The sequence below is a fragment of the Vulpes lagopus genome, chromosome 7 (genome assembly GCF_018345385.1).
Source record: "Vulpes lagopus strain Blue_001 chromosome 7, ASM1834538v1, whole genome shotgun sequence".
NCBI lineage: Eukaryota > Metazoa > Chordata > Mammalia > Carnivora > Canidae > Vulpes > Vulpes lagopus.
In genome coordinates, this window is record NC_054830.1 from 78751658 (window position 1) to 78779584 (window position 27927).

The 27927-nt window shown below is 42.7% G+C and overlaps 1 protein-coding gene, 2 long non-coding RNA genes and 1 pseudogene across 3 annotated transcripts in view; 1 reads left to right on the forward strand and 3 right to left on the reverse strand.

Moving 5' to 3' along the window:
- DCAF10 (DDB1 and CUL4 associated factor 10) overlaps positions 1-1187 on the reverse strand; it is a 43926-nt gene extending 42739 nt beyond the window's left edge. Inside the window, exon 1 of the mRNA XM_041763173.1 lies at positions 538-1187. Coding sequence (XP_041619107.1) covers positions 538-1088 — 551 coding nt within the window. The 5' untranslated portion in view covers positions 1089-1187. The remainder of the gene's footprint in view (positions 1-537) is intronic.
- Positions 554-3767, forward strand: LOC121495566. The gene is made up of 3 exons (XR_005989017.1): positions 554-626; positions 2219-2379; positions 3646-3767. It is a non-coding gene; the product is annotated as an uncharacterized LOC121495566 (long non-coding RNA).
- On the reverse strand, positions 3683-27891 carry LOC121495565. Its single transcript, XR_005989016.1, has 2 exons — positions 27784-27891; positions 3683-3923 (listed from the first exon to the last, which is right to left on the reverse strand). It is a non-coding gene; the product is annotated as an uncharacterized LOC121495565 (long non-coding RNA).
- LOC121495563 lies at positions 15998-16472 on the reverse strand (annotated as a pseudogene).
- Positions 27892-27927: the final 36 nt, after the last annotated feature.

Below are 27927 nucleotides of genomic sequence, written 5' to 3' on the forward strand. Positions count from 1 at the left end.
TCTGCCAGGAGACAGAAGCACGTAGTCCCGGCTGGGGAAGTTCACAAATGCCCCCGCATCCCAGGACACCCCGCTGCCGCGTCTTGGTATCCTCCAGGAGCAAAGGAACACGCATGTCCCCTCACGGCAGGTCAGGCACAGAGTACATGGAATCTGCAGGCTCCCTACCCTTGCCAGAAGCTTCGGTGAGAAAAGCGCAAGCCTGGGATGACAGGGAAAGAATGAGCATCTCCTCAGCGCGTTGTTTGCTAGGCCTGTGCTGTGTACCAGAGAACCCTAGCTCGGGCCTGGCTCTGGCAGACCCGCGGGGCGACGGGCCCCACGCGTTTCTGCTTCACAGAGCTCCGCGTCCCGAGGCGCACAAACGAGTGCCGGGCCTGCCTACCTCCGAGGGCCGGGCCGGGACCTCCAACAGCCACACAGCGCTTCAGAAAGTGTCGGGGGGCCTGCAGGCCGGCGGCCCCCGAGCGGGCCGCCGCCCACGGGCAGCAGAGGCAGGCGGAGGCGGGCACCCGCCCTCCGAGGGGCCGCGCTTACCCGTCGGGCGAGTACTCGAGGTTGAAGACGGCGCCGTGGGTGCGGGTGCTGAGGTACACCGAGTCCGCGGGATGGATGGAACCATAGAGGTTAGTCATGGTGCGGAAATTGTCCCGCGCCGGGTCCACGAACAGCCCGCGGCCCAGGCTGCGCTCTCTCAGCCACCCGAACAGCCGGGCGCCGGGGCCGCCCAGGCCGACGCCGAGGCCGTGGCGGCCCCGGCTCCCGGCCCTGCAGTCTGGCCCGGGTCGCCGACGCGGCGGGGAGGGCGGTGACGGCTCTCCCTGGGCGGAAGCGGCTGAGGAGTCCAGGGCTCCGGGCGGCCCAAGCTCCCCGACGCGCGCGGCCAGGGGCAGCGAGGGGGCGCCGGGGCGGCGAGGGCTCCGGGAGGGCGACGGGGGAGGGGCTGCGTCAGCCCCGGGCTGCGGCGGAGCGGGCGGGGAAGGGAGCGGCCCGCCGGCTGCCGCCTGCCCCGCGCGGGGTGCCGGCTCCTCGGCCCCGGCTCCGGCCGTCCCATCCTCTCTGGGACTACCGGGCCCGAAGGGAAACATGACCGACGCACCCGCCCCCCGCTCCCGGCCGCTGCCCCGCCGGCAGACACCTCAGCGCTCCCGCTCCAGCCGCCACTTCCGGCGTGCGACCGCCTAACCCCGCCGGCTGGGAAACGCGCGCCGCCGCGACCGCCATCCGTTGGGGACCGCGAAAGCGGGGACACCGCCCATGGCAGGTGCTTTATGCCGGGAGCGACCAGCTGTGTCTGAGCGTAACTGGGAGAACTCAGGGCTCGGGCTGCACAGGGCAGTGTTAGCATCAGGGCACCCCTGCGACAGTCTGTAGTTGTCAGTCATCGTGACTGTGTGTCTGGGGATGCGTGGGCCTGAATAGTCAAAGGGGTGGACCAAGATTATGTCCTTATCCCCAATTTACTCTAAGGTCACAAGGGGAAAAAACTTCCATATTATGTGCAGGCCCCACATAGTAAGTGGCACGGTATATTGCCTACTCAGACTGGGAGTCTAGGACTCAAGTTCACCGTTGCCCTAAAAGCCCAGATCTGCGGCGTCTCGGTGGTTCAATGAGTTAAGTGTGGAGCTCTTGATTTCAGCTGAGGTCATTATCTCAGGGTTGTGAGATGGAGCCCTTCTTGGGTATCCCCAGCTCAGTGGGAGTCTGCTTGAGATTCTCTCGCTCCTCCTCTCTCTGCCCCTTTCCCCTGCTCTCTTTCTCAAGTAAATTTAAAAAAAAAAGAAAAAAAAAAAAGAAGTCCAGGTCTATACAGAGCCTGGAAAATGGTGTCTATCAGTGCTCTGAATATTTGCCCAACTCCCAGCTACTGCCCAGTAAGGTCAAGATTTTATCAAGGCCGAAGTCTTCCTCTCCTCAGGAAGGAGCATATATCCAGCAGGAGTCACTGAGTGGAGCTGGAGACCTAAATCAAATCAACCTTACAAGCAACAAGAGCCCCAGGTCAAATCCTGCTTACATGTTTCAGGCAGGGCACGGACGGCATGACGGGTACAAGGCCCTTCAACCAGGGCTGTTAGAGATCAATATACAGAACTTATTTGTAAAAGAGTTAATGGGAACTGATGTGTGTCTTGGGAAGGGAAGGAGAGTCTACAATAAAGCAAGGCTTGAGGTACAAGGGAAAGGTGGATATAAGAACTGACAACTCTTCTAGGCCTTGATCAAGAGCTATGTTGTAGAAGGCTCACATGTGATGACAGGAGGAACCTGGAGGATCTTTGTAGAAGAGCTATCCTGTGAGGACAGATCTGAAGGATCTCTACAGTAAGAATGAGATTCAGAAAGGGCTGAACATTCAGCAGGTCCTCCCATCAGGTAAGTTAGTTCTTCAGCTATTGTCCATGAGCTGATTGAAAAAAGGGCAAAAAGCAAGCATCCTGAATTCAGAGATCAGGCATCTGATCCTCTGGAGATACTCTCCATGTTGCTCCACAATGTAGACGGTGTAGAAGTCTATTCTGTAATTAAATAATGTCCCTTAATGACCCCCAACTTCTGGCTGCTTAATAGAGGCCCTCTGTTTGGCCCCTAAATTATGGCCAATGGCTAAAATTTTATGGTGACCATTTACCAATACTATTTTTAATAGGTTAAGTAAAACAATTTTAAAAGGTTACATACATATTCCGAAGTATTTATAATATAGTTCCAACAGAAAAATACAAGCTCTGCAATGAAAGTTTGTGCTGCCTCAAGGTAACAGATTCACAGTTCAGGCAATTCAAAATTAACACAGTATAGTGGTAATAGTAGTAAAAGTGGTTAAGAAATATTCACTAACAATTTAGAGAATCTAGAGAAGCCAAATGGGAAGAAAAATTTTTGTAGGTTTGCATGTACCACTATCAGCTAGAAAATAAGAATGATTCTTGAGAAGCTAACCAAAAAAACAAACAAACAAAAAAAAGGCAGTAGCAGCTGTAACACAGAACAAGTCATTCAGTAATGCTAAGGGTTTTGTTTTCTTTCTTTCTTATGCTTCTATTTAAAATGTGAGTCCTCACTTATCAAATATTTTTTGCTAAAACCTAAAATAATAAATTATTTAAGGACTAAAATTCTATTGAGATGACCATGATTTTACAACCCATCAGTTAAAAAAAATTTACTAGAAGTTAATTGAGAAGGCACTAAAGATAAACTTTCTGTGACTGCTATTTACCCACGGCCTTTGAGAGCCTTCAAACACAACCATGTCAACAGGAATGACTGCAAATCACAGTTTATATAGACCAATTTCTATGTAACGCTATTTCTGAATACTAAAAAACTTTCAACTTCAACAGCTCAGCTTCACAGATATCAGTTCATCAGAAATGCCTAAGCATCCTCTGAACTTCTTTCCCTTGATGTTCCTTTCAGATCACAACACAAGGAAGCAATTGGCAAATGTTTCCCCTAAGCCCGGTATCACATGTCCCTGGATACTCCCAACACTTAGGATCTATCTCATTGAGCAGACAGAAAACCAGTTCATTTACTCTCTTCCCTATCTATTGACTAGATGTTTTTTAAAAATTACTTCCTAAGTGATGCCTTATAATATCATGTGCCTGAAATAACGCTGGTCTTTCTGTTTAGGCTTTATACTTTGGGAGCAGCAGATTTACTCCTGATGTCTTTGACATCATTCTTTATTGGGAACAAGATTGACAAAATGAGCAAGGCAGATGGACAAGGCAAAAAAAAAAGGCTGAAATGGCAGCAATATCCCAGGCATTTTCCTGATTGAAGCCATGCATCTCGAGCTTTTTGAAATGGTCATCTATTACATCATCAGCTTGGGAAATAAGAAGTACAAACTCCAGCATTGCCTTCGCCTGAGCAGAGAGGTTAGACTTTCTCCACTTCACGCAGACCTGCAAGAAAGCACATGGTCAAAAGCAGAATCTCTGTTCATCACAATACAGCTGAGAAAACAAAAGGCCTAACAAAATGAAAAGACCGAAGGTTAGAATAAAGGGGCAAAGTCAGGACAAAATAAACTTTCCAGTGTGATGCAAACTTGAAACTCTGGCTCAATCCCACCTCTGCAAAGAAGTCTTCTTTGCTCACTCAGCTACAAGCTCCTCTAAATACTCATGGCACCAAAAATCTCAGAACCAAGACTCAGAGACTCTAAGTACATAATGACTCCGAATCCAAACTTTTTCTTACTAGTAAAGTGAAGCTCAGATAATTATCCCTTTGTCCCCAATTAATCCCACACAAGACATAATATATGTAAAATTAATAGCTAACACTTAGCAATTACTATGTGCTAATAAGAATGTGCTCAATGCTTCATATTCATTTTGTTATTGCTTACAAAAATCCTAGGAAGTAGTATTTTTATTATTGTCCCCATTTTATTGGCAAAGAAACTAAAGCTCAGAGAGGTCAAGTGACTTCCCCAAGGTCATAGAGTTGGAAAGAGGCAGAGCTGGGAACTGACTCTAACTGTATTTGATTCCAAAGATTTTATTTATAATCATTACCCTTGCTCAAGAAAAATGCTGAAAACCACCAAACACCTAAAAATAGAAGAATAGTTCAGCAAACCATGGTATGACAGCCCACACTATGGCCACCAGAGAAGCAATGATCTTGGATGAACAAAGGTCTGGCAAGTAGACAGGAGGCTCTCAGCAGAGCAAAGGGGGAGAGGATGTACCCATCCCAAAATTATCTTCAGGCTGGCACCTGAAGCCCTTTAGGAACAGTTTACAAGGTCTCCACTCAGGTGGGCTCAGGATGGTAAGCTGGGGGGTGGGAAGACTGATGACGCTCGACCTCAGGAATAAATGCAGAGAACTGATGTTTCTGTTCCCTGGCCCAGAGGATCAGGAATTTCAGCATAGGGATCAGGACTTTTTAAGTTTGGTGGTGACAAACCCATGTTTGCTGTGTCTTTACCCTTAGTTCATTTCTCTGTGAAGAATTAGCATGACCTCTGACACCCAAGGGCCTGGCTTTGGATGAAGGAGATAGTAAGTTGTTGGCTGGGGGAGTGAGACCCATTTCACAACCCCTCTTGGTGGGAAAGATAAGATGGAGGCAGTTCTAGAAATGAGAGGCAGACAGGTGTAGGCTTGGGGCCAGCAGCAAGAAATAAAAGAAAACCTAAGAAACTGGTTTGGGCCCATGAGGAATAATTAGTGGCTAAATTCACACTGGCAAATGCAAACAATATAATGAACAGAAACAGTGCAAGCTTTGAAAATGGACTGTCATATTCTAGTTTCATGCTCCATGTTAAGTGACAGCACTGAACGTCAAGGATAAAATGGTTATAATAAGGCTCAACTTGGAGAGGAAGCTATATGCATTTGAGAGGTCTGTCAGGTATCCAGGATCAGGTCTGCCACAAACCTGGGGCTCAGCTAACCCTAGTCCCAAACATCATGTACACAAAGAAAGAAAGCAGGTGGGCACAGTGATGAGACTGGAAGGGAACTCAAGCAATGGGAAGAGCTCAGGGGTGGGGGGCGTGGGGAGAAGCAGGTGTTCCCTGCACCACATAGTGGCATGGACCTTTCCTTTTCCTTAGATATGAAGACCCCCTGAAACTGGCACAGGGGAGGAACATGGGCACCAGCCTGGTCAGAGAGCACTGGGTTCTTCGAGTAGACCCTGTACCAGGTACTGTGTACGACCATGCTGTATGGGCACCTGTTGGCCAGGCTGGTCAACTACAATGATGAGTTCCTTGTCAACTCAGATGAGCTGGCTTAGGAAGGGAGGGGAGAGGACCTGTCCTCTCAGGACAGATATCAGGTCAGAAGAACCTAGACAGGTTCAGCCATATTTTTTAAAGGTTTTATTTATTTATTCATGAGAGACAAAGAGAAAGAGAGAGAGACAGACACAGGCAGAGGGAGAAGCAGGCTCCATGCAGGGAGCCCGATGTGGGACCAATCCCAGGTCCACCGAAGGCAGCACCACACCACCGAACCACCAGGGCTGCCCGGATCAGCCATATTTTAGCAACAGATTTGCCCACCTTCTCACCTACCCCTTCACTTAAGCATTCATTCCTAGTCTCTTGCTATCAACTACCCTATTTATTTTCTTCATAATACTCAACACTTCTGAAGTTAACCTATTCTTTTATTTTCTTTAGTTGTTCATTCTTTTCTCCTCTCTAACATACATCTGAAAGCCTAGAAATTTTTCTGACTTGTTCAGAGGAGTGCCTGACATATAGGGGTTGCTCAGAAAATATGTGTTGAATATATTACTAAAGTTCCAGAAACAATTTCTGAGGCCCACCAGGTACTGGACTAACACATTCAAAAGAGGAAGGAAAAAGAAAAAAAGACTTCCTAACCTCAGGGGACCTACTACATGGGGATAGGGAGAGGCAGGGAAGGAAGGAATTCATTTTGGCACTGGTAACATTCTGGGAACTTTACATATGTAACCTTATTTCATCCTTGTACCAGCACTACAGAATGGGTATTAATACCATTTTACTAATAAGGAAATCAAAGCTCTGAGACATTTAAGTACTTGTTGAGGTTCATCTGCATCATTTATGGCAGAACTCAGATGTGAACACAGGATCTATCTCTTCCCACCAGGAGACGGGAGCTGTGGAAGCTGTGAAAAGGTAGGGCAGACAGCACTTTGTATGCCACTGGAAAAGGACAGATGAAGGATGCTGTGGGGGGTCACAGAAGGAAGTATCTCTTTTAAGTAAAGACAGGTGAGATGGACTTTGAAGGAAAGATCAGACTCACAAGGCATGGACAGGAGGAAAGGCATCTCAGGGGCACAACAAAGGGTGGACAAAGGTAAAGAGTGGATAAATCATGAGACCTGAATGCTTCAGAGTAGAATTAGGTCTACTTTCATTCCAACAGATGGAACACACAGAGAGGCTGAGGGAAATGAGGCTGGGAAGGCAGGCTGGTGTCAGGCCACAGAGTCTCATTGTGACATGCTGTCTCCTCTTCAATAACAGAATCTCTTCATTTTAGCCATGCATATGAGCACACAGCCTCCCTTGCAGCTAAGTGTGATCATGTGATTAAGTTCTGGCCAGTGGGATGTAGACAGAAGTGATGTGTGTGACTTTCATGTCATGACCCTAAAGGGAAGGAATGTGTATCCATAAATGCCCCCTTTTTGCTCTTTTTGCTGGTAGCAGTGGTGAATCAGCATGAACATGTAGGCAAAGGCAATCCCACACAGTAAACAACACTAATTTGGTCCTTAGCAGCTTACATAGGGACTGTAAGGTGAGAAGAGAGAAAATAAAAATCTTGTTTAAACCACTGTATCTTTGGGTGTGGATAACAGCAACCTAACTTGAATCCTAAGTAAGAAACCCATGATTGCCAGGCTGAAGTCCCTGAACTTCATTTAGGGGGTTATAGGGAGCCAGAGGGCTTTTAAGCCCAACATAAGAAAGATGAACCACAGTCATTACCTAACTTATTTAAGTTCTATATTGACAGTTATATAGTTAAATTCAGAACCCAGCTTCAGAATCCAAAGGATATCTCAACAAACTAGTCTTTCTTAACTTCTTTCTAGCTCCACAGTGATGTGGAACTATGTGAGAAGGAACTCTAGCAAGCAAGCATCTGGATTTCATCTAAGAATGATTTAGCACTGTTTTTCTATTTACCTGTTTCCTTGTTGTATGTGGCATTATAATAAGCAAAGAAGGCTCTGAATTCCAATGGCCAGTGAGACAACATTTTGAAAATATTTGTTAAAAATCCTGTCTGCAGGAAGAAGCACCATGGAAACATAAAATGAAAATTAAGAGCAGAATAGGTGGGACACCTAGGTGGCTCAGCAGTTGAGCATCTGCCTTCCACTCAGAAGGTGATCCTGGGTCTGGGGATCGAGTCCCCTATCAGGCTCCCTGCAAGGAAGCCTGCTTCTCCCTCTACCTAGGTCTCTGCCTCTCTCTCTCTCTCTCTCTCTCTGTCTGTCTCTCATGAATAAATAAATAAAAATCTAAAAAAAAAAAAAAAGAGCAGAATAGGTAACAGTAACTGCTAGTCACTATACTGTCAGTTGAATGCCAGATGCTATCATAGGAAGGCCACAGCCTTGGTGTCGAAGTACCCACACATACCTTCTTCACCTTTTAGGGTATTTTTATAACTTATAGTGTTACTTCTAAAGGTACTTGTGATTTTTTGATAAGTAATTTTGTGAAATTTAGACAATGTTATAACTAAACCAAAAGACACTTCTTAGAATTTAAGCTTTACTGATTTCCTACCTTTTTACAGAGGGCCTGGTGGTGCTCATTTCTTTCTTTATCTTTTTTTTTAAGAGGCTCCACTGGGTGAGGAGCCTCAGCGTGGGGCTTGAACTCACGACCCTGAGATCAAGACCTGAGCTGAGATCAAGAGTTGGACACTTAACTGACTAAACCACCCAGGTGCCTGATGCTCATTTATTTCTAAGAATTAAATTAATAAGAAGCCTTGATACTAGTAAAGTACTTTGGTTTTTTTGTTTTGTTTTAAAGATTTTATTTATTTATTTGAGAGGGGGAGAGGACAAGAGTGAGACGGGGCGGGGAAAGGAGAGGGAGAAGCAGATTCCCCACTCAGCAGGGAGCCCAACTTGGGGGCTCAATCCCAGGACCCCAGGATCGTGACCTGACCCAAAGGCAGACGCTTAACTGACTGAGCCAGGCAGGTGCCCCTGGTGAAGTACTTTGTAACGTTCTTTCATACATCCCTCTCCATAACTTTGTAAGGTAAGGAAGGCAGTTATCACTATCCCCAGTTTACAAATAAGGAAACTAAGGCCCAGAGAGGTTGACTTGGCCAAGGCCATGCCAAAAGTAAGAGGCAGCCTTGGAATTTTGACATTGGCTTTTCAGTATTTTTCCTTTTTTTTTCCCCCAGTATTTTTCCTAATGGGATGTTATGGCAGACAACTATTGGCTCCATTGTTGTGAAGCTCCAACTAATGGCTTCAGCAGCCATTTATCCCCTCCTCCCTTGACAACAGAACCTGGATATTGTTCAGATACCAGACTGCCACTGGTTTCAGGGAAGGTTAAGCCCTTCTCTAACCCTAGTGGGTGAATCCTGATTGGTCTAAACCAATTATGGTTATTCTATTCCAATTCTTGGTGATTGGTCTAGGAATGGGCATGTGACACCTACTGAATAAAAAACAAGGGGACATCAGCTGGGAGCTTTCTTCTCACTCTAAAAAGAATATGAGGAAGAGGTGCATTCTCCTAACCCCTGGAAAGATGTGATGTATTCTGCTACTATATGGCAATCTAGTGACTAGGAGGGGACAAGTGTTAGCCCAGAGTCATCACACAGAGGAAGACAGAACCAAAAAATGCTAAGAACCTCATCCTGCTCTACCACTTAGCCACTGGATTAAATAACTCAGGAATCATCCTGTTGTTATATGGGACACTGAACTGTCCTTACAGTTACATGAACTGGACTGGGTTTTGTTACCTAAAGTTGAAAGCATCCTGATGAAAGATGCTAATAGTCTGTTACTGAGCTAGAAGACATATTATAAAGAACGATATATATATACCAGCTGGGGACAGGGACTAGGAAGTAGAGAGGTATGGACAGGTGAAAGTGGTACTGAGTTAGAGGCTGAGGGCTCCAAACCTTTCCCAATGGAGCAGGTGGATTTTTATCTTTTTTATATAATGGATTTCCATACAAGATTTTGTTTGGAAAAAAATCCTCTAAGTTCTACCACCAAGTTTGAAAAATAAAAGCTTACAACAAATGTCTATGCTCAAAGAAGGGTCTTGTAATTTGGCAACATAGAGTACCAATGTTAAAAAGTACCCTAAGGGGCAGCCCGGGTGGCTCAGCGGTTTAGCGCCGCCTTCAGCCCAGGGCGTGATCCTGGAGTCCCGGGATCGAGTCCCACGTCGGGCTCCCTGCATGGAGCCTGCTTCTCTTCTCCCTCTGCCTGTGTCTCTGCCTCTCTCTCTCTCTGTGTTCTCGTGAATAAATAAAATCTTAAAAAAAAAAAAAAGTACCCTAAGGAAAAAATTCAGGCATGTTCAAGAAAGAAATGCACAAATATCTAAGTGTCCAAGATTGGGAGACTGCTGTAATAAATTAAAATATCTGTATTATACAATAATATATTATGCAGCCACTAATTATAATGATGTTTTGACCTATAAGATGTCCATGATAACATGATTTAATTTTAAAAAGCTACATGTAGGGGATCCCTGGGTGGCTCAGCGGTTTGGCGCCTGCCTTTGGCCCCGGGCGCAATCCTGGAGTTCCGGGATCGAGTCTCGCGTCGGGCTCCCTGCATGGAGCCTGCTTCTCCTTCTGCCTGTGTCTCTGCCTCTCTCTCTCTCTCTCTCTCTCTCTCTGTCTATCATGAATAAATAATAAACTCTTTTTTTAAAAAAAAGCTACATGTATATGGGCGCCTGTCTGGCTTAGTTGAAGAGCATGTAACTTCTGATCTTAGGGTTGTGAGTTCGAGCCCCACGCTGGGTGTAGAGATTACTTAAATAAGTAAATAAACTTTAAAAAAGTTACATGTATATGTATACAAAGAAAATAAGAAAACACATCAGAGGGGATCCCTGGGTGGCTCAGCGGTTTAGTGCCCTGCCTTTGGCCCAGGGCGCGATCCTGGAGTCCCGGGATTGAGTCCCGCATGGGGCTCTCGGCATGGAGCCTGCTTCTCCTTCCTCCTGTGTCTTTGTCTGTCTGTCTGTCTGTCTCTCTATCATAAATAAATAAATAAATCTTAAAAAAGAAAAGAAAACACATCAGAATGCAAATAGTGGATGACCTGGGTAGAATCAGATTTAAGTTTTATTATTTTTGAATTTTCTCCTTTTCTTATTTTTCAGCATGTAATTCTAAGCAGCAGCAAGACATCTCTCATATTGTTTAAGCAGATAGCATGTATCTCAGTGGAAAAATCTCTACACCATATTATAGTGCTAAAGGAAACTATAAGCAAACTTCACAGGTGGCAGAGGACAGAGTGACAAAGAAGAGTCCCAGAACATAAGAGCCTGTGCCTAAGAGGAAAAAATTTGTCCTTCTCATTGGGATACAGCTGGACCCCAAAGGAAGGGTCTGTCCACAGAAAACTTGGGCAGACTAGGGCAACCAGTTCCAGGGCTTCCATTGCGGCCAACACAGTCTGCACTGGCTGACTCCCTACACGAGGGGAGGGTCTCACCCCCTTTTCTACCTCCTTCATGAGCTCTACAATGTCAAAAGACCAGTCCTTCTTGTAGGGAATGGGGTACAAGCTGATGGGTTTGGACTCCTCTTCCTGCTGAGTCTCATAAAGACTCAAGGTCAGGATCACCACAGGCAACTTTTCCCAAACGCTATTCGTCACAAGGTAAAGACAAGACTGCAGGAAACAGAGACAGGTTTGGATGGGCTACTGAAGGACTGGCATGGATGGCCAGTATACCTGGGCCTAAAGGAAAAAGATGGCAAATAGGTTCCACCTCCTGGCATAACTCCCACTGATTATAAATCTCGTCTTGAACAATCATGAAAGGGATTCTGGGCTCAGTAAGAGATAATCAGTAATGTCTGACATGGGTAGGTGATATGAGGCAAGGTGCCCAAGTAATATTATTTTAAAGAGGTCAGATAAATGTTTGAACCTCTGGGTTCAAACACAGAACTGTCTGATTCCAAAGTCTATGTTCTTCCTACTTTGTAGTAGTACTGTCTCTTTTTTTAAAAGTCTAACTAAAAATTTTCAAAAAACTAACAATATTCTAAAAGAAGAATGGGAAACAAACACATAAATTTGAATGAGCAGCTCCTTTGTGCCTTTACCACACAAAGTTCTAAGAGGGGTGTGCTTTTCTAGAAAGTGTGTGGTCGGGTTTATCTATGAAAGATAGTGTAATGTAGGGCTGTCTGAAGCCAGAATGCTGGATCCAAACCCTGACTAAGCAAATAGGTGAGCAGAAGCAGGTTCCTCAGCTTCATCTATAAAGTATAGATAGTAATATCAAATTCAGATATTCAATTCAGAGCTGTTATGAGGACTTAATGAGTTAATACATATAAAGCTTTTAAAATAGAGCCTTGCTCTTAGTATACACTGTAAATTAAAGGAGATGTTACAGGTTTAAAATAAGGGTTCAATGAAAGTATACTGGGGCACACTTAAAAATCTATCAATTGACATTTGCTTACATATTCGATACTAGACCCACAGAAAAGATTTGGACAACTCCCCTCACACCCTCTAGGAACCCAGGATGGGCTGTATCTCCTGTAGCAGCCCACGTGCCTAACATCCACATTCACATTTGACAACCTACTGAAGGGGAAGGTCTAGGCTGTCAGACTTTGTAGCTTTTTAATTTCAGCCTCCCCTACCCACTAGCTGGATGGGACAAGTATCTGAATAACCAGGCCATAGACCAGCCATTAGGCTCCCAGGCCAAAAAGCCCTATCCACATAGATTCATACTCTATGAATTGGGAAATCAGAAGTTAGTTAACTGGCAATGAGAGTTTGGGCTGAAAAGTATGAGACAAGGCAAGGCCACTGGAATCATGATGGGCATGAGTACACCAGAGTGAGAGAGAAATCATGAATAAGCAACAGTTATGAGGGAGAGAAAAAATTTAGGGTGGAGGGTAAGGAAGAAAATTGGTGGTAGGAGGAAATGCAGATAGATAACAAAGACAAAAGGCAGTTGAGACTTGTTCATGGCAGAGTTCCCAGGATCCTGCTGCAGATGTCCCTTGAAGTACCAGAATGAACTCTGAGTTTCATTTCCCATGTGGCATGACTGCTTGGTTTCCAATACTTAAGAGGGCATTGACAAGAAGAATCAGAGATAACAACCAAGAAAGCAAATGTATCATTCCAATCAGGGAACCTTCTGTAACTCAAAGAAAACAATGTAGTCAGGAGTGAAATGGCCCTACCATATAAACTTAAAATAAAAAGCAAACACTCATAAAATACTTAGTACATGCCTAATATTATTCTGGCTGCCACATATATGTATCTGTATATATCTTTCTCTACCCACTAGCTGGATGGTGGGGAGATCTCTCTCTCTCTCTCTCTCTCTCTCTCTCTCTCTATATATATATATATATATATATATATATATATATATATATATATATGATTTTTAAAGATTTTATGTATTAGAGAATGAGCATAAGTAGGGGGGGAGGGACAGAGGGAGAGGGAGAAGCAAACTCTCTGCTGAGCACAGAGCCTGATGCAAGACTCAATCCTAGGACCCTGAGATCATGACCTGAGTCAAAGGCAGATGCTTAACTGACTGAGCCACCCAGGTACCCCACTGGCTGCCTTATATTAATTCAAAACTCAAGTTATGTTGTTATATTATTATCCCAATTTTAGAGATGAGAAAACACAACCACAAAAGAGGTAAGTCACAGCACCTGCAAGTGGTAGTGACAGGATTCAAATCTAGGCAGTCTAGCTCCAGAGTCCACAATCATAATCATGTGCTGTGCTATGTTTAGAGCTCACTGGCAAGGATGGCAACTACTTTTTCAAGCCTCTAAGGGGGTGCCTGGGTGGCACCTTGGTTAAACATCTTACTCTTAGTTTTGGCTCAAATCATGATGTCAGGCTTATGATTCTGAGTCCTGCATGGAGCCCCATGTCAGCCTCTACACTCCACACTCAGTGGGAAGTCAGCTTGAGATTCTTTCCCTCTCCCTCTTCCTCTGCTCCCCGCCCCCCACCAACCCATACATGCTTTCTCTCTCACTCTTAAATAAATAAATAAATAAATACTCTTTAAAATAAATTTAAAAAGGGCAGCCCCAGTGGCCCAACATTTTAGCGCCACCTTCAGCCCAGGGCATAATCCTGGAGACCCTGGGATCAAGTCCCATGTCAGGCTCCCTGCATAGAGCCTGCTTCTCCCTCTGCCTATGTCTCTGCCTCTGTCTCTCTCTCTCTGTGTCTCTCATGAATAAATAAATTAAATATTTTAAAAATTAAAAAAAAATACAACCCCTAAACTCAAAGTCACTCTATAAATCTCAGGTCTGGTCCTCCTTTTCCCCTAAACACTTGGAGACATTTTCATTGTGAACCTTTGAATAACCAGAATACTATTAAAAAGAACAACTTTCCTGTGAGTAAAGTACCATACCAGGCTTATTGGTAGGAGTTTTGTAGACATTGTCTTGGAACATTAATATCACCACTGTATTTCTCCCTACCGGGGCAGCCTGACTCAGCTACCCTGAGGGAGAGCCAGCTCAGTAATGCCATTTGCTCTTTCAAAAGGAGCTGAATGTCAAAGTTCAAAATGAGGCCTGCTGTTAGCCTAATGATGAGCTGTAGTAGTCATCCCTGAATTTTAGATACCTGAGACAGTGGAAAGGCAGGTGTATCCTTGTTCTGGGCACACTGCCCAGTTTATTTCTGGTTTGATTATAAATTAAAATAAAAGCAACCCAAAGGTGATACTATTCTTGCCAACCTTTGAACCTATCGTGGAGGTTCTGGATTAACTCATCAGAAATTGAAATTTTCAAGTGAAATCTGATTATTGAGGGTTAACTCAACTGTTTTTCCCATGAGTGTACATGGGGCAGCACCAGTGCCCACAGAAGCTGTATATTGACTACATGGAAGTTCATTATATGAACCTGTCAACTTTTATATACTTAGAATCATTCATAATAAAAAATTAAAAGCTAAAATTAAATTATTTTTTTAAAACCTGTGGAACAAATACACACAGACACAAAAGTCTGCAAGTTGTTAGCTCACAAATACTAGCTTAAAAAGCCAACTACAAAAGCATTTGAGTTATGAACATGGGCACAGTACTTGAATTCTTAGGTAAGTAAATAAATAATAGTTCTTTTCTTTTGGCCAATGAAAATTGAAAACTTTGGGGGTTTTTTGTTTTATTTTATTTATTTTATTTTATTTTATTTTATTTTATTTTATTTTATTTTATTTTATTTTTTGAAAACTTTGTTTTATATAAAAAAAAACCAGACACTTCATGATTCTACAATATAGAGACTGGAAAAAAAAATAGACTGGGTTCCACTATCATTCTTCATAATACAGCACTAGCAGAGAACTTCCCTAATCTGGGGAAGGAAACAGGCATCCAAGTCCAGTAGGCACAGGGAGCCCTCTCAAAATTCATAAAAATAGGTCAACACCCCAGCATTTAATAGTGAAACTTACAAATCTCAGAGACAAAGAGAAAATCTTGAAAGCAACTCGAGACAAAGTCTTTAACCTACAAGGGTAGAAACGTTAGACTGTCAGAAGCCCTACCCACAGAGATCTGGCAGGCCAGAAAGGATTGACATGATATATTCAGGGTGCTTAATGAGAAAAATATGCAGCCAAGAATACTTTATCCAGCTAAGATCTTGTTCAATATAGAAGGAGAGATAAAAAGCTTCCAGGACAAACGGAAACTAAAAGAATTTGTGATCACCAAACCAGCCCTACAAGAAATATTAAAAGGAATCCTTTAAGTGAAGAGAGAGCCCAAAAGTAATGTAGACCAGAAAGGAACAAAGATAATATATAGAAACAATAACTTTACAGGTAATATAATGGCACTAAATTCACATCTTTCAGTAGTTACTCTGAATGTAAGTGGGCTAAATGCCCCAATCAAAAGACAAAGAGTATCAGATTGGGTAAGAAAGCAAGATCCATCAATATGCTGTCTGCAAGAGATTAATTTTATTTATTTATTTTTATTAACTAAAACAGTTGACAATTTTATTTTCACATTTCACAATACAAATGAAAATTGCCTTTTTTTTTTCTTGTTCTACTACTCCCCTGCAAAAGCTGTTCTCTCTTTGATAGTAAGGGGAAGCAAGTCTTCCTTGTCATGCTGTTAGAAAACACCCAGAGTCACAGGACCATGATCTCCTCGTGAAGTAGAACAAGTAATACAAAATGAATATAAAGAGGTTCCTGTCTCTCCTTATCTGTCTGGTCGAGTCATTCCTGGCCGAGTGGGCACTATCAAGGGACAGGCAGGAAGTCTCATCATTGGGGCCCCAGGCATCATTGGCATGTGGCCTCCCATAGGTGGCCTCATTCCGGGAGCAGGTCCCACTGGCATCATCCCAGAGGAGGGCCCATCGCTGGCATCACGGCAGGGCCCCCCATATGGGGGGCTGACATCATACCAGGGCGAGGAGGACCTGGGAGACTGGGGGGGAGGTGGGATCATTGCCCCTGCAGGAAGAGAAGCAGAGAATGGAGTAGGAGGTACCTTTCCTTGTTGAAATGCAGTGATTGTTTTGTCGATCAGGCTCTGAGCCTGCTCTTCCATCCATTTCTGATAGTAGTCTTTCACCTTCTCTTTGTGTTTCCTACCACTGCAGTGTGTCTTTCTCATAGATGGAGTCATGGGTTAGGTATGTGTCACAGTAGTCACAATAAAACTTAGGCATGTTAAAAAAAGAAAAAAATTAGGCATGTTGCTCTGCAAGCCGTTGGCCACTACAAGAGATTCATTTTAGATCTAAAGACACCTCTAGATTTAAAGTGAGGGGTTAGAAAACCATTCATCATGATAATAGACATCACAAGAAAGCTGGGGTGGCAATCCTTGTATCAGAAAAATTAGATTTTAAACCAAAGACTTTAATAAGAGATGAAGAAAGACACTATATCATAATTAAAGGGTCTATCCAACAAGAAGCTCTAACAATTGTAAATATTTATGCCCCTAACATGGAAGCAGCCAGTTATATAATCCAATTAATAACAAAATTAAAGAAACACATCAATAATAATATAATAATAATAGGGGACTTCAACACCCCACTCACTGCATCGGACAGATTATCTAAGCATGAGATCAACAAGGAAACAAGGGCTTTGAATGACACATTGGACCAGATAGACTTCACAGATATGTTCAGAACATTCCATCCTAAAGTAACAGAATACACATTCCTTTCAAGTGCACATTGAACATTCTCCAGAATAGATCACATACTGGGTCACAGAACAGGTCTCAACTGGTACCAAAAGATTGGGATCATTCCCTGCATATTTTCAGACCACAGTGCTTTGAAACTGGAACTCAGTCACAAGAGGAAATTTGGAAAGAATTCAAATACATGGAGGCTAAAAGTCATCCTACTAAAAAAACGCATGGGTTGGGATGCATGGGTGGCTCAGCAGTTAAGGGTCTGCCTTCAGCTCAGGGTGTGATCCTGGAGTCCCACGATAGAGTCCTGCATCGGGCTCCCTGCATGGAGCCTGCTCCTCCCTCTGCCTATGTTTCTGCCTCTCTCTCTCTCTCTCTCTCTCTCTGTGTGTGTGTGTGTGTGTGTGTGTGTGTCTCATGAATAAAAAAATAAAATCTTTTTAAAAATGTATGAGTCAACCAGGAAATTAAAGAATTTAAAAAATTTATAGAAACAAATGCAGGATGAGCACTGGGTGTTATGCTAAATGTTGGTAAATTGAACTCCAATTTAAAAAAATTTTTTTAAAGAAACAAATGAAAATGAAAGCACAACTGTTCAAAAGCTTTGAGATGCAGCAAAGGCAGTCTTAAGAGGTAAGTATATAGCAAGACAAGCCTTTCTCAAAAAACAAGAAAGGTCTCAAATACACAACCTATTTTTACACTTAAAGGAACCGGAGAAAGAACAGCAAATAAAGTCTAAACCCAGCAGAAGACAAATAATAAAGATTACAACAGACATTAATGAAATAGAAACAAAAGAACAGATCAATGAAACTAAGAGCTGATTCTTTGAAAGAATTAATAACATTGATAAACCCCTTGCCAGACTTACCAAAAAGAGAAAGGACCCAAATAAATAAAATCATGAACGAAAGAGGAGAGATCACAACCAACACTGAATAAATACAAACAATTATAAGAACATGTTATGAGCAACTATATGCCAGTAAATTAGGCAATCTGGAAGAAATGGATGCATTCCTAGAGACATGTAAACTATTAAACCAGAAACAGGAAGAAAGAGAAAATCTGAACAGACCCATAACCAGCAGGAAATTGAAGCAGTAATCAGAACCTCCCAACAAACAAGAGTCCAGGGCTGGATGGCTTCCCAGGGGAATTCTACTAAACATTTAAAGAAGAATTAATACATATTCCTCTGAAGCTGTTTCAAAAAATAGAAATGGAAAGAAAATTTCCAAACTCTATGGGGCCAACATTACCTTGATCCCAAAACCAGACAAAGACCCCACCAAAAAAGAGAAATAGAAACCAATATCCCTGATGAACACGGATGCCAAAATTCTCACCAAAATACTAGCCAATAGGATCCAACAGTATTAAAGGACTACTCACCACAACCAAGTGCGATTTATTCCTGGACTGCAAGGGTAGTTCAACATCTACAGATCAATCAGTGTGATACACTACATTAACAAAAGAAAGGACAAGAACAACAAAAACAAAAAAAGAAAAGAAAGGACAAAAATCATATGATCCCCTTAATAGATTCAGAAAAAGCACTTGACAAAGTATAGCATCCTTTCTTTATTAAAACTCATCACAGTGTAGGGAACAAACCTCGATATCATAAAAGCCATATATGAAAAGCCCACAGCGAATATCACTTTCAATGGGGGAAAAACAGAGCTTTTCCCCTAAGGTCAGGAGACGGCAGGGATGTCCACTATCACCACTGCTGTTCAACATAACACTAGAAGACCTAGCTTCAGCAATCAGACAACAAAAAGAAATAAAAGGCATTCAAATTAGCAAAAAAGAAGTCAAACTCTCACTCTCTACACATGACATGATATTCTATATGGAAAACCCAAGACTCAATCCCCAAATTGCTAGAACTCAAACAGGAATTCAGCAAAATGGCAGGATTAAAATCAATGCACAGAAATCACCTGCATTTCTAAATACTAACAATGAGACAGAAGAAAGAAATATAAAGGAGTCAATCTCACTTACAATTGCATCCAAAACCATAAGATACCTAGGAATAAACCTAACAAAAGAGGCAGCAGATCCGTACTCAGTATTATAGAACACTCATGAAAGAAATTGAGGAAGACACACCAAAAAAAAAGGAAATATTTCATGCTCATGGATTGGAAGAAAAGATACTGTTAAAATGTTTCTGCTACCTAGAGCAATCTATACATTCATTGCAATCCCTATCAAAATACCATCAACTTATTTCACAGAGCTGGAACAAATAATCCTAAAACTTGTATGGAACCAGATAAGACCCCAAAATAGCCAGAGGAATATTGAAAAAGGAAACCAAAACTGGTGGCATCACAATTCCAGACTTCAAGCTATATTACAAAGCTGTGATCATTAAGACAGCATGCTACTGGCACAGAAACAGACACATAGATCAATGGAACAGAATAGGGAATCCAGAAATGGACCCTCAACTCTATGGTCAACTGATCTTCGACAACACAGGAAAGAATATCCAATGAAAAAAGTATCTCCAGCAAATGGTGTTGGGAAAATTGGACAGCCACATGCAGAAAAATAAAGCTGGACCATTTCCTCACACCATACACAAAAATAAACTCAAAATGGGTGAAAGACCTAAATGAGACAGGAATCCATCAAAATCCTAGAGGAAAATACAGAGCAACCTCGGCTGCAGCAACTTCTTGCTAGATACGTCTCCAATAGCAAGGGAAACAAAGGCAAAAATGAACTACTGGGACTTCATCAAGATAAAAAGCTTTCACACAGCAAAGGAAACAATCAACAAAACCAAAAGGCAACCTACAGAATGGGGGAAAATATTTGTAAATGATACATCAGATAAAGGGCTAATATTTAAAAATTTATGAAGAACCTATAAAACTCAACATTTAAAGAATAAATAATCTAATCAAGAAATGGGCAGAAGACACGGAGAGACATTTCTCCAAAGAAGACCTACAAATGGCCAACAGATAAATAAATACTCCACATCACTTGGCATTTGGGAAATACAAATCAAAACCACAATGAGATACCACCTCACACCAATCAGAATGGCTAAAAATAACAAGTGAGGGAACAATAGATGTTGGTGAGGATGTGGAGAAAGGGGAGCCCTCTTACACTGTTGGTGGGAATGCAAGCTGGTGCAGCCACTCTGGAAATCAGTATGGAGGTTCCTCAAAAAGCTGAAAATAGAGCTACTCTATGACCCAGCAATTGCACTACTGGGCATTTACCCCAGAGATACAAATATAGTGATCCAAAGGGGTGCACACTCCAATGTTTATAGCAGCAATGTCCACAACACCCAAACTATGGAAAGAGCCCAGATGTCCAGCGACAGATGAATGGATAAAGAAGACATAGTCTATACACACACACACACATATATGTATATATACATACACACACAAAAACACACACAATGGATTACTAGTCAGCCATCCAAAAAAAAAAAAAAAATGAAATCTTGCCATTTGCAATGACGTAGATGAAACTAGAGGATATTAAGCTAAGTGAAGTAAGTCAATCAGAGAAAGACAATTATATGATCTCACTCATATGTGGAATTTGAGAAACAAAACAGATGATAGGGGAGAAGAGGAAAAACTAAAACAAGATGAAATCAGAGAGGGAGATAAACCATAAGAGAGTCTTAATCATAGAAAACCAACTGAGGGTTGCTGGAGGGGTGGTGGGGTGGAGACAGGTAACTAGGTGATGAAGATTAGGGAGAACATGTGATGTAATGAGCACTGGGTATTATATAAGATTGAGGAATCACTGACCTCTACCTTTGAAACCAAAATACATTTTATGTTAATTAATTGAACTTAATTTCTTTTAAAAAGCAAAAAAAATTGGTAAAAATTTTGATGTCATCAAAATCCAAAACATTCTTCAAAGATAGTCACAAAAATGAAAAACAAGTCATAGACCGGGAGAAACAATGTGTAAATCATATATCTCATAGAGGGTTTCTATCCAGAAAGAAAAAATATATATATTTATTTTAATATATATGGTATAAATCCACCAGAGAACAAGAACAGAAGAGCAGACAACAGCAGATGAAAGTTTTCAACAAATGTTCACAAGACAGAAAATGGAAGTAGAAACTAGTAGAGAGAAGGCAGTTTCCACCTGAAATAGTTGCAGGTGGACTTCTTAAAAGACAAGAGAATCTATTTGCTCCACAGGACTCCCAGGGAGGCTCAGCTCTCGAAGGTACAGACACTATTCGTGGTAAAAGGCAGAGGGCAGGGAGAGCAGCTCAAAGTCTGTATATCACTTGGCCCCTACCGCGATGGCCAGGCTGCTATCCCCACCTTCACCTCCAAAACAATGGCTAGGTATTTACTGAAGAAATGAACTGCAGGTAAGGGTGGTTGCTTTTGGTTAGGAACTAGAGAAACTTTTTTCACTTTCCCATCTGAAACTCTGTACCTATCTGAAACTCTGTACCCATTAAACAGTTATTCCTATTTCCCTCCTCTCCCAGGTTCTGACAACCATAGCTGTTTTTCAAAAAGTCATATAGACTTTTATCTCCACAAGGCTTTTGGAAAAAGAGCCATTCCATAAGCTTGTGGAAACACTATGTTGTGCACCTGAAACCAATGTAACATTGTGCATCAACTACACTAAAAAAAAAAAAAATGTTTTTAAGGCTTGTAGACTTTTAGAACCATTTATCTACATTATTTAGATAAAAATTAGAAGTGAATTGTCAGGAGAGGGGTTTGTATTATTGTTTTTCCTCAAACACATAGAGGAGTGTTTTTCCTCAAACACTTTAGAGAAAAAGTATGCTAAATAATCTCTTGCAGGAATCTGTGACATAAAATATTCATAAAGCTGAAAAAATACTTAGCAATCTTAAGTTAAAAGCTCTTCCTGTACAGAAATTCCTTCAGGCTTTCATGCAATGCCTTTTGATATATTACATTCTAGGCATGTGTGTGTGGATGTATATAAATTTGGTATTTTTAAAATTTTATTTATTTATTCATGAGAGACAAAGAGAGAGAGTCAGGGACACAGGCAGAGGGAAAAGCAGGCTCCATGCAGGGAGCCCGATGCAGGATTTGATCCAGGGTCTCCAGGATCCCACGTCCCAGGCCAAAGGCAGGGCTAAACTGCTGAGCCACCTGGGCTGCCCAAATTTGGTGGTTTCAATCTCATATTTCCTGCTATGATAGATTATGGATAGGGAACTATGGAAATACAGATGAGGGACAGTTAGCTCCAAACCAGGATCAGAAGATATTCCTTGGAGGAGCTGGTGATCCAGCCCAGTTTTGAAGGACAGTTAAGAAGGGAGAGGGAGAATGGTTTGCTAAATTAAGAATTTTAAGCAGAGGGCATACATAGCATGAAGAATGGCACAGATCAGGACACATAAGTAAGAAATTTTCAAGTGACTTGGTATCACTCAGAAGAAAGTCAAGTCAGAGAGAAGCAAGGTGAAGATGGCAGGGTGAGCTGAGGCCAGCTGTCACACAGTCTTGGTTTTTTTCTTATAGGTGACAAGATGACCCCTGGAGAATTTAGGCAGGAGAAAGGGGCATGATCAAAGCTGTGTTTATTTTTTGTTTTGCAGTAACTTTTTCCATTATTTGCTCCACCTCAAGAAGGTATCTATTTTGCCTATCTTCACAATATTTTTTTAGTTATGAAAAATATCAAAATTAGAATAGAATTAAAAACAACCCTATGCCCATCATCCAGATTGTAGATGTTGTTTATATAGTCTAGATACATGTCCCTTATCAGATACATGATTTTCAAATATTTTCTCCCATTCAGTGGGTTCTCTGTTTACTTTTTTTTTTTTTTTTTAGATTTATTTATTTTGGAGGAGGCAAAAGCAGTGGGGCGGAGGGCAGAGGCAGAGTATAAGCAGCCTCCTCTCTGTGCCAATGCAGGGCTTGATCCCAGTACCCCCAAATCAAGACCTGAGCCAAAATCAAGAGTCAGTTGCTTAACCAACGTGCCACCAAGGCACCCCTCTGTTCACTGTAATGGTACCTTTGAGGCACAAAGCTTCTAATTTTGATAAAGTCCATTTTTTTTCCTTTGGGTGTTTGTGCTTTTGGCAGTGCTGTTTCTAAGAAACCACTGCCAAATCCAAGGTCACAACAACTTATCTCTATGTTTTTTTCTAAGAGTTTACTTCATCATTTTGAATGTGGATATCCAGTTGTCCCAACATCATTTGTTGAAAGATTTTCTTTCCTCACGGAATTGTCTCAGCACCCTTACTGAAAATCAGTTGCCCACAAATGTGAGGGTTTACTGCTATGATCTAAATTTTTTTCTTTGATCTGTGTTTATCCTTATGCCAGTACTGGTCTTGATTACTGTAAGCCTTGTAGTAAGATTTAAAATCAGAAGTGTTAAGTTCTCCAACTTTGTTCTGATTCTCAAGTTTTCTGTCTGTTTACTTGTTTTTGCTATTCTGGATCTCCTGAACTTCCATATTAATTTTAGGATCATTTTGTCAATTTCTGCAATGAAGATAGTAGGGGTTTTGACAGGGATTGCTTTGAATCTGTATATATATTTTAAAAGATTTTATTTATTATTCATGAAAGACAGAGAGACATAGGCAGAGGGAGAAGCAGGCTCCATGCAGAAAGCCCGGTGTGGGACTTGATCCCAGGACTCCGGGATCATGACCTGAGCCAAAGGCAGCTGCTCAAACACTGAGCCATCCAGGCATCCCTGAATCTGTATACTAATTTGGGGAGTTCTATTATCTTGTTTTAAGGATTTTATTTATTTATTAATGAGAGCCACAGAGAGAGTCAGAGACCTAGGCAGCCTGTGGGGAGCCTGATGTAGCACTTGATCCCAGGACTCAGAGATCACACCCAGAGCCAAAGGCAGATGCTCAACCACTGAGCCACCCAGGTGCCCCAGGAGTTCTATTTTAACGATATTAAATCTTCTGATTCATGAATATGAAAACTCTTTCCAATTATTAAAATACTTAATTTCTCTTAATAATGTTTTGTAATCCAGAGTTTAGGTTTAGCATTTCTTTTGTTAAACTTATCCCCAAATGTTTTGTTCTCTTTGATACTATAAATGGAATTGTCTTATTTTTAGTTTTCCAAGCACAGAGAAATGCAATTGATTTTTGTATATTGTTCTTAAATCTAGCAATCTTGCTGAACTCATGTTAGTTCTAACAGCCTTTTTTTTTTTTTTTTTTTAGTTCTAACAGCTTTTTAAAATGGATTTCTTAGAGTTTTCTACATACCAGATCATATCACCTCCAAATAAATAGCTCTACTTCTTCCTTTCCAGTCTGGATACCTTTTTTTTTTTTTTTTTTTTTTTCTTGCTGAACTGTTTTAGAGCCTCCAGTACAATGCTGAATAGAAGGGGAAAGATCAGACATCCTTGTCTTGTTCCTGATCTTAGGGAGAAAGTTTTCAGTTTTTCACCATTAAGTATGATGTTAGCTGTGGGTTTTGGTAGATTCTCTTTATTAGGTTGTGGAGGTTCCTCTCTAATCCTAGTTTATTGAGGGTTTTAATCATGATAGGCTGTTGAACCTTTTAAAATGCTTTTTCTGTATCTATTCAGATGATAATGCGGTTTTTGTCCTTTTGTTATAGTATACGAATTGATTTCATATGTTTCTGGATCCTAGGATAAAGGCCATTTGATCATGGTGTATAATCCTTTTTATATGCTGCTGGATTCAGTTTGCTAGTATTTTGTTGAGGATTTTGCATTTATATTCATGAGGGATATTAATCTGTAGTTTTCCTATCCAGTCGTATCTTTGGTTTTTAGTTTAGTTTATTTTTTTTTTAGTTTATTTTTTTTAAATTTTTATTTATTTATGATAGGCACACAGTGAGAGAGAGAGAGAGGCAGAGACACAGGCAGAGGGAGAAGCAGGCTCCATGCACCGGGAGCCCGACGTGGGATTTGATCCCGGGCCTCCAGGATCGCGCCCTGGGCCAAAGGCAGGCGCTAAACCACTGCGCCATCCAGGGATCCCGTATCTTTGGTTTTGATACTGGGGTAATACTGGCCTCACAGAAAGAGTTAGTATGTATTCCCTTCTCCTCCTCCTCTTCTTCTTCTTCTTTTTGAATTTGTAAAGAATGAGTATTCTTTAAATGTCTGGTAGAATTTGTCAGTGAAGCCATCTGGACCTGGGCAGACTCTTACCATAACTGCTGTTACTGACAAGTCCATTGATCTCACAGCTTCATGAGACCTTGAGCTAGTTACCAGTGTACTGCCACAGTGCTCTAAGCTCACCCTTCCTGCCTGCTCTGAGAAAATGGATCTGGACCTTTAAAGCATTTTTCCTTTGCAATCTAGCACAAAGACAGGCTTTATATGTAGAAGACCCTGAAAAAGCATTTCAGGAAGAATAGATTTTGCTTACTGGTTCCAGTGTACATTCTGGTACACTCCTGGAGCATGGCAGCTTCTCCAGCATCTGCTCCTGCCTCTCTTGGTGGCCAGAAGCACCCAGCAGCCAGCAGTTTTCCCTAGGACCCTATCTGGAAGTTTTCTAACAGAGGCTTCCAGGAAACGCTTCCCCAGAATGGCTTTCCCCAGAACCCTAATAGTCCCAGCAAGTTCTGGAGGGTGGATTTCATCTCAAGATTTATTTATTTGAATCTTTTTTTTAAAAGATTTTATTTATTTATGAGAGAGAGAGAGAGAGAGAGAGAGAGAAAATATGAGGCAGAGACACAGGCAGAGGGAGAAGCAGGCTCCATGCAGGGAGCCTGACATGGGACTCGATCCCGGGTCTCCAGGATCACGCCCTGGGCTGAAGGCAGCACTAAACCGCTGAGCCACACGGGCTGCCCTCAAGATTTATTTATTTGAGAGAGAGAGAACATGTGCACACTCAAATGGTGGGGAGTGGGGGGGGGACACAGAGAAAGAGAGTGAGAGGGGAAGCAGACTCTCTGCTAAGCACAGAGCCCAATGCCTCAGGCTGATCTCAGGGCCTTGAGATCATGACATGCTACAGCCAAGGGTGGGACGCTTAACCAACTGAGCCACTCAGACACCCCTGGAGGGTGGATTTCTAAGCAAGCTCCACTGGTACAGGATCCCACTGACTTCTTGCTATGACACATCCTCTCCAACAGTCTCAATCAGTACTGGACAGCAGGAAGAGACTTCCTCAGTTGTGCTACCTCACTGCTAGGAATAATGGCTGTTCCTTACATCTTTAGTGTTTACTTGCCATGATTATTTGTGATTAAAAACATCTGTAGCAAGGAGACTCACTTATAAGGGACAATTGTAAGCATTTATATTTAAATTATTTAAATAAAGACTAACAATACTTACATAGACTCAATTTTTTTTTTTTAAGATTTTATTTATTTATTCATGAGAGACACATAGAGAGAGGCAGAGGGAGAAGCAGAGGAGAATCAGGCTCCATGCAGGGAGCCCGACGTTGGATTCGATCCTGGGTCCCCAGGATCAGGCCCTGGGCCGAAGGCAGTGCTAAACTGCTGAGCCTCCCGGGCTGCCCAGACTCTTAATTTCTGAATGTAAATCAGCATGTAGTTCATTTGTAATTTGAGAAAGACCAAAAAAATCTTAAAGGTTCACTCAATTATCACTTTCTTTGGGACACCTATTCTGATACTTTCCTCCCACAGAGTGGTAACCATTTTGTCCTGTCTACCCTCGGGACTGACAGCCTATCAGGTTGTTACAGCCACCATAACCCTTGATATTTTCATGTGAAGACACTGAACTCTCCCAGGGCAGGAGCCATGATTCTGCTGACTCCTCAGCTCACTTCCTGGCTCAGAGCAAATGCTTAAGTAGTGTTGTTGATTCTAAGGAAAAAACAATATCCCTCTCCCCCATTCTGCCTGGGTGGCTCAGTGGGTTGGGCGTCCAACTCTTGATCTCAGCTCAGGTCTTTTTTTTTGTTGTTTTAAGAATTTATTAATTCATTTATTAATTCATTCATTCATTCATTTATTTGAGAGACAGAGTGTGCAATGGTGGTGGTAGAAGAAGCAGCAAACTCCCCTTTGAGCACGGAGTTCGATTCCAGAGCCCCGAGTTCATGACCTGAGCTGCAACCAAGAGCCCATGCTTAACCGATTTAGGTATCCAGGCACCCTCAGGTCAGATCTTGATCTCTACCTAAAAAACAAGCAAAACAAAACGGCCCAATTTCACCAGTCAACAAAGAAAAGCAACCATGAAATGCTACTTTTGCAGCTTCTCAAGTCGCAAAGATTTCCAAAGAGGAAGTTCTGGGAAATCGTCTGGAAGGCTGCAGTCTGCCAACCTTTTCAAACATCAATCTGGTAATTTCGTGGAAGAGAATCCTGAAGGTTGGAGAGGTGTATGCCACGAGCCATCGAGGGCAGCATCACCCTTACAGCTCCGGCCTCCCCCAAACAGGGAACGGGCCTAAGTCACCGGGGTGGATCTGCGGGGAAGCCGAAACACCGGGGCCAACGGCTAAGCTTTCTCTCCACCCGGGAAGGCCTGCGTTAACCGTATGGTACGGGGCTCCTCCGCATTCCCCAGCCCCACCGCCACTTCTGCACCCAGAAACGGCAGCACGCCCCTGTGGAAACGCCAGCTTCGTCACCGGGACTCCATCGGACCCCAACGCGGGACCCGCATGTCGCAGAAGTCGGTGGCCGCGGCTGGGAGCCGGGCTCTGCACACTCGCTGGAGGCCTCGGCTCCCCACCCACCCGCACGCTGGCGCACCTCCTCCATCCCCAGCCCTGCGCGCCACGCCAGCCCGCACGGTGCGCTTTCACTCACCCGCGGCAGCAGGGCACCAAAGCCGCGAAGCACAGACGCACGGAAACAGCTGCACGCGGCTGGCGGGGTGGGGGTGGGGGGAGACACCAAAGGTGACCTTCCCGCGCGCCCCGCCCCTGGACCCGCCCCCGGGGGCGTGTCAGG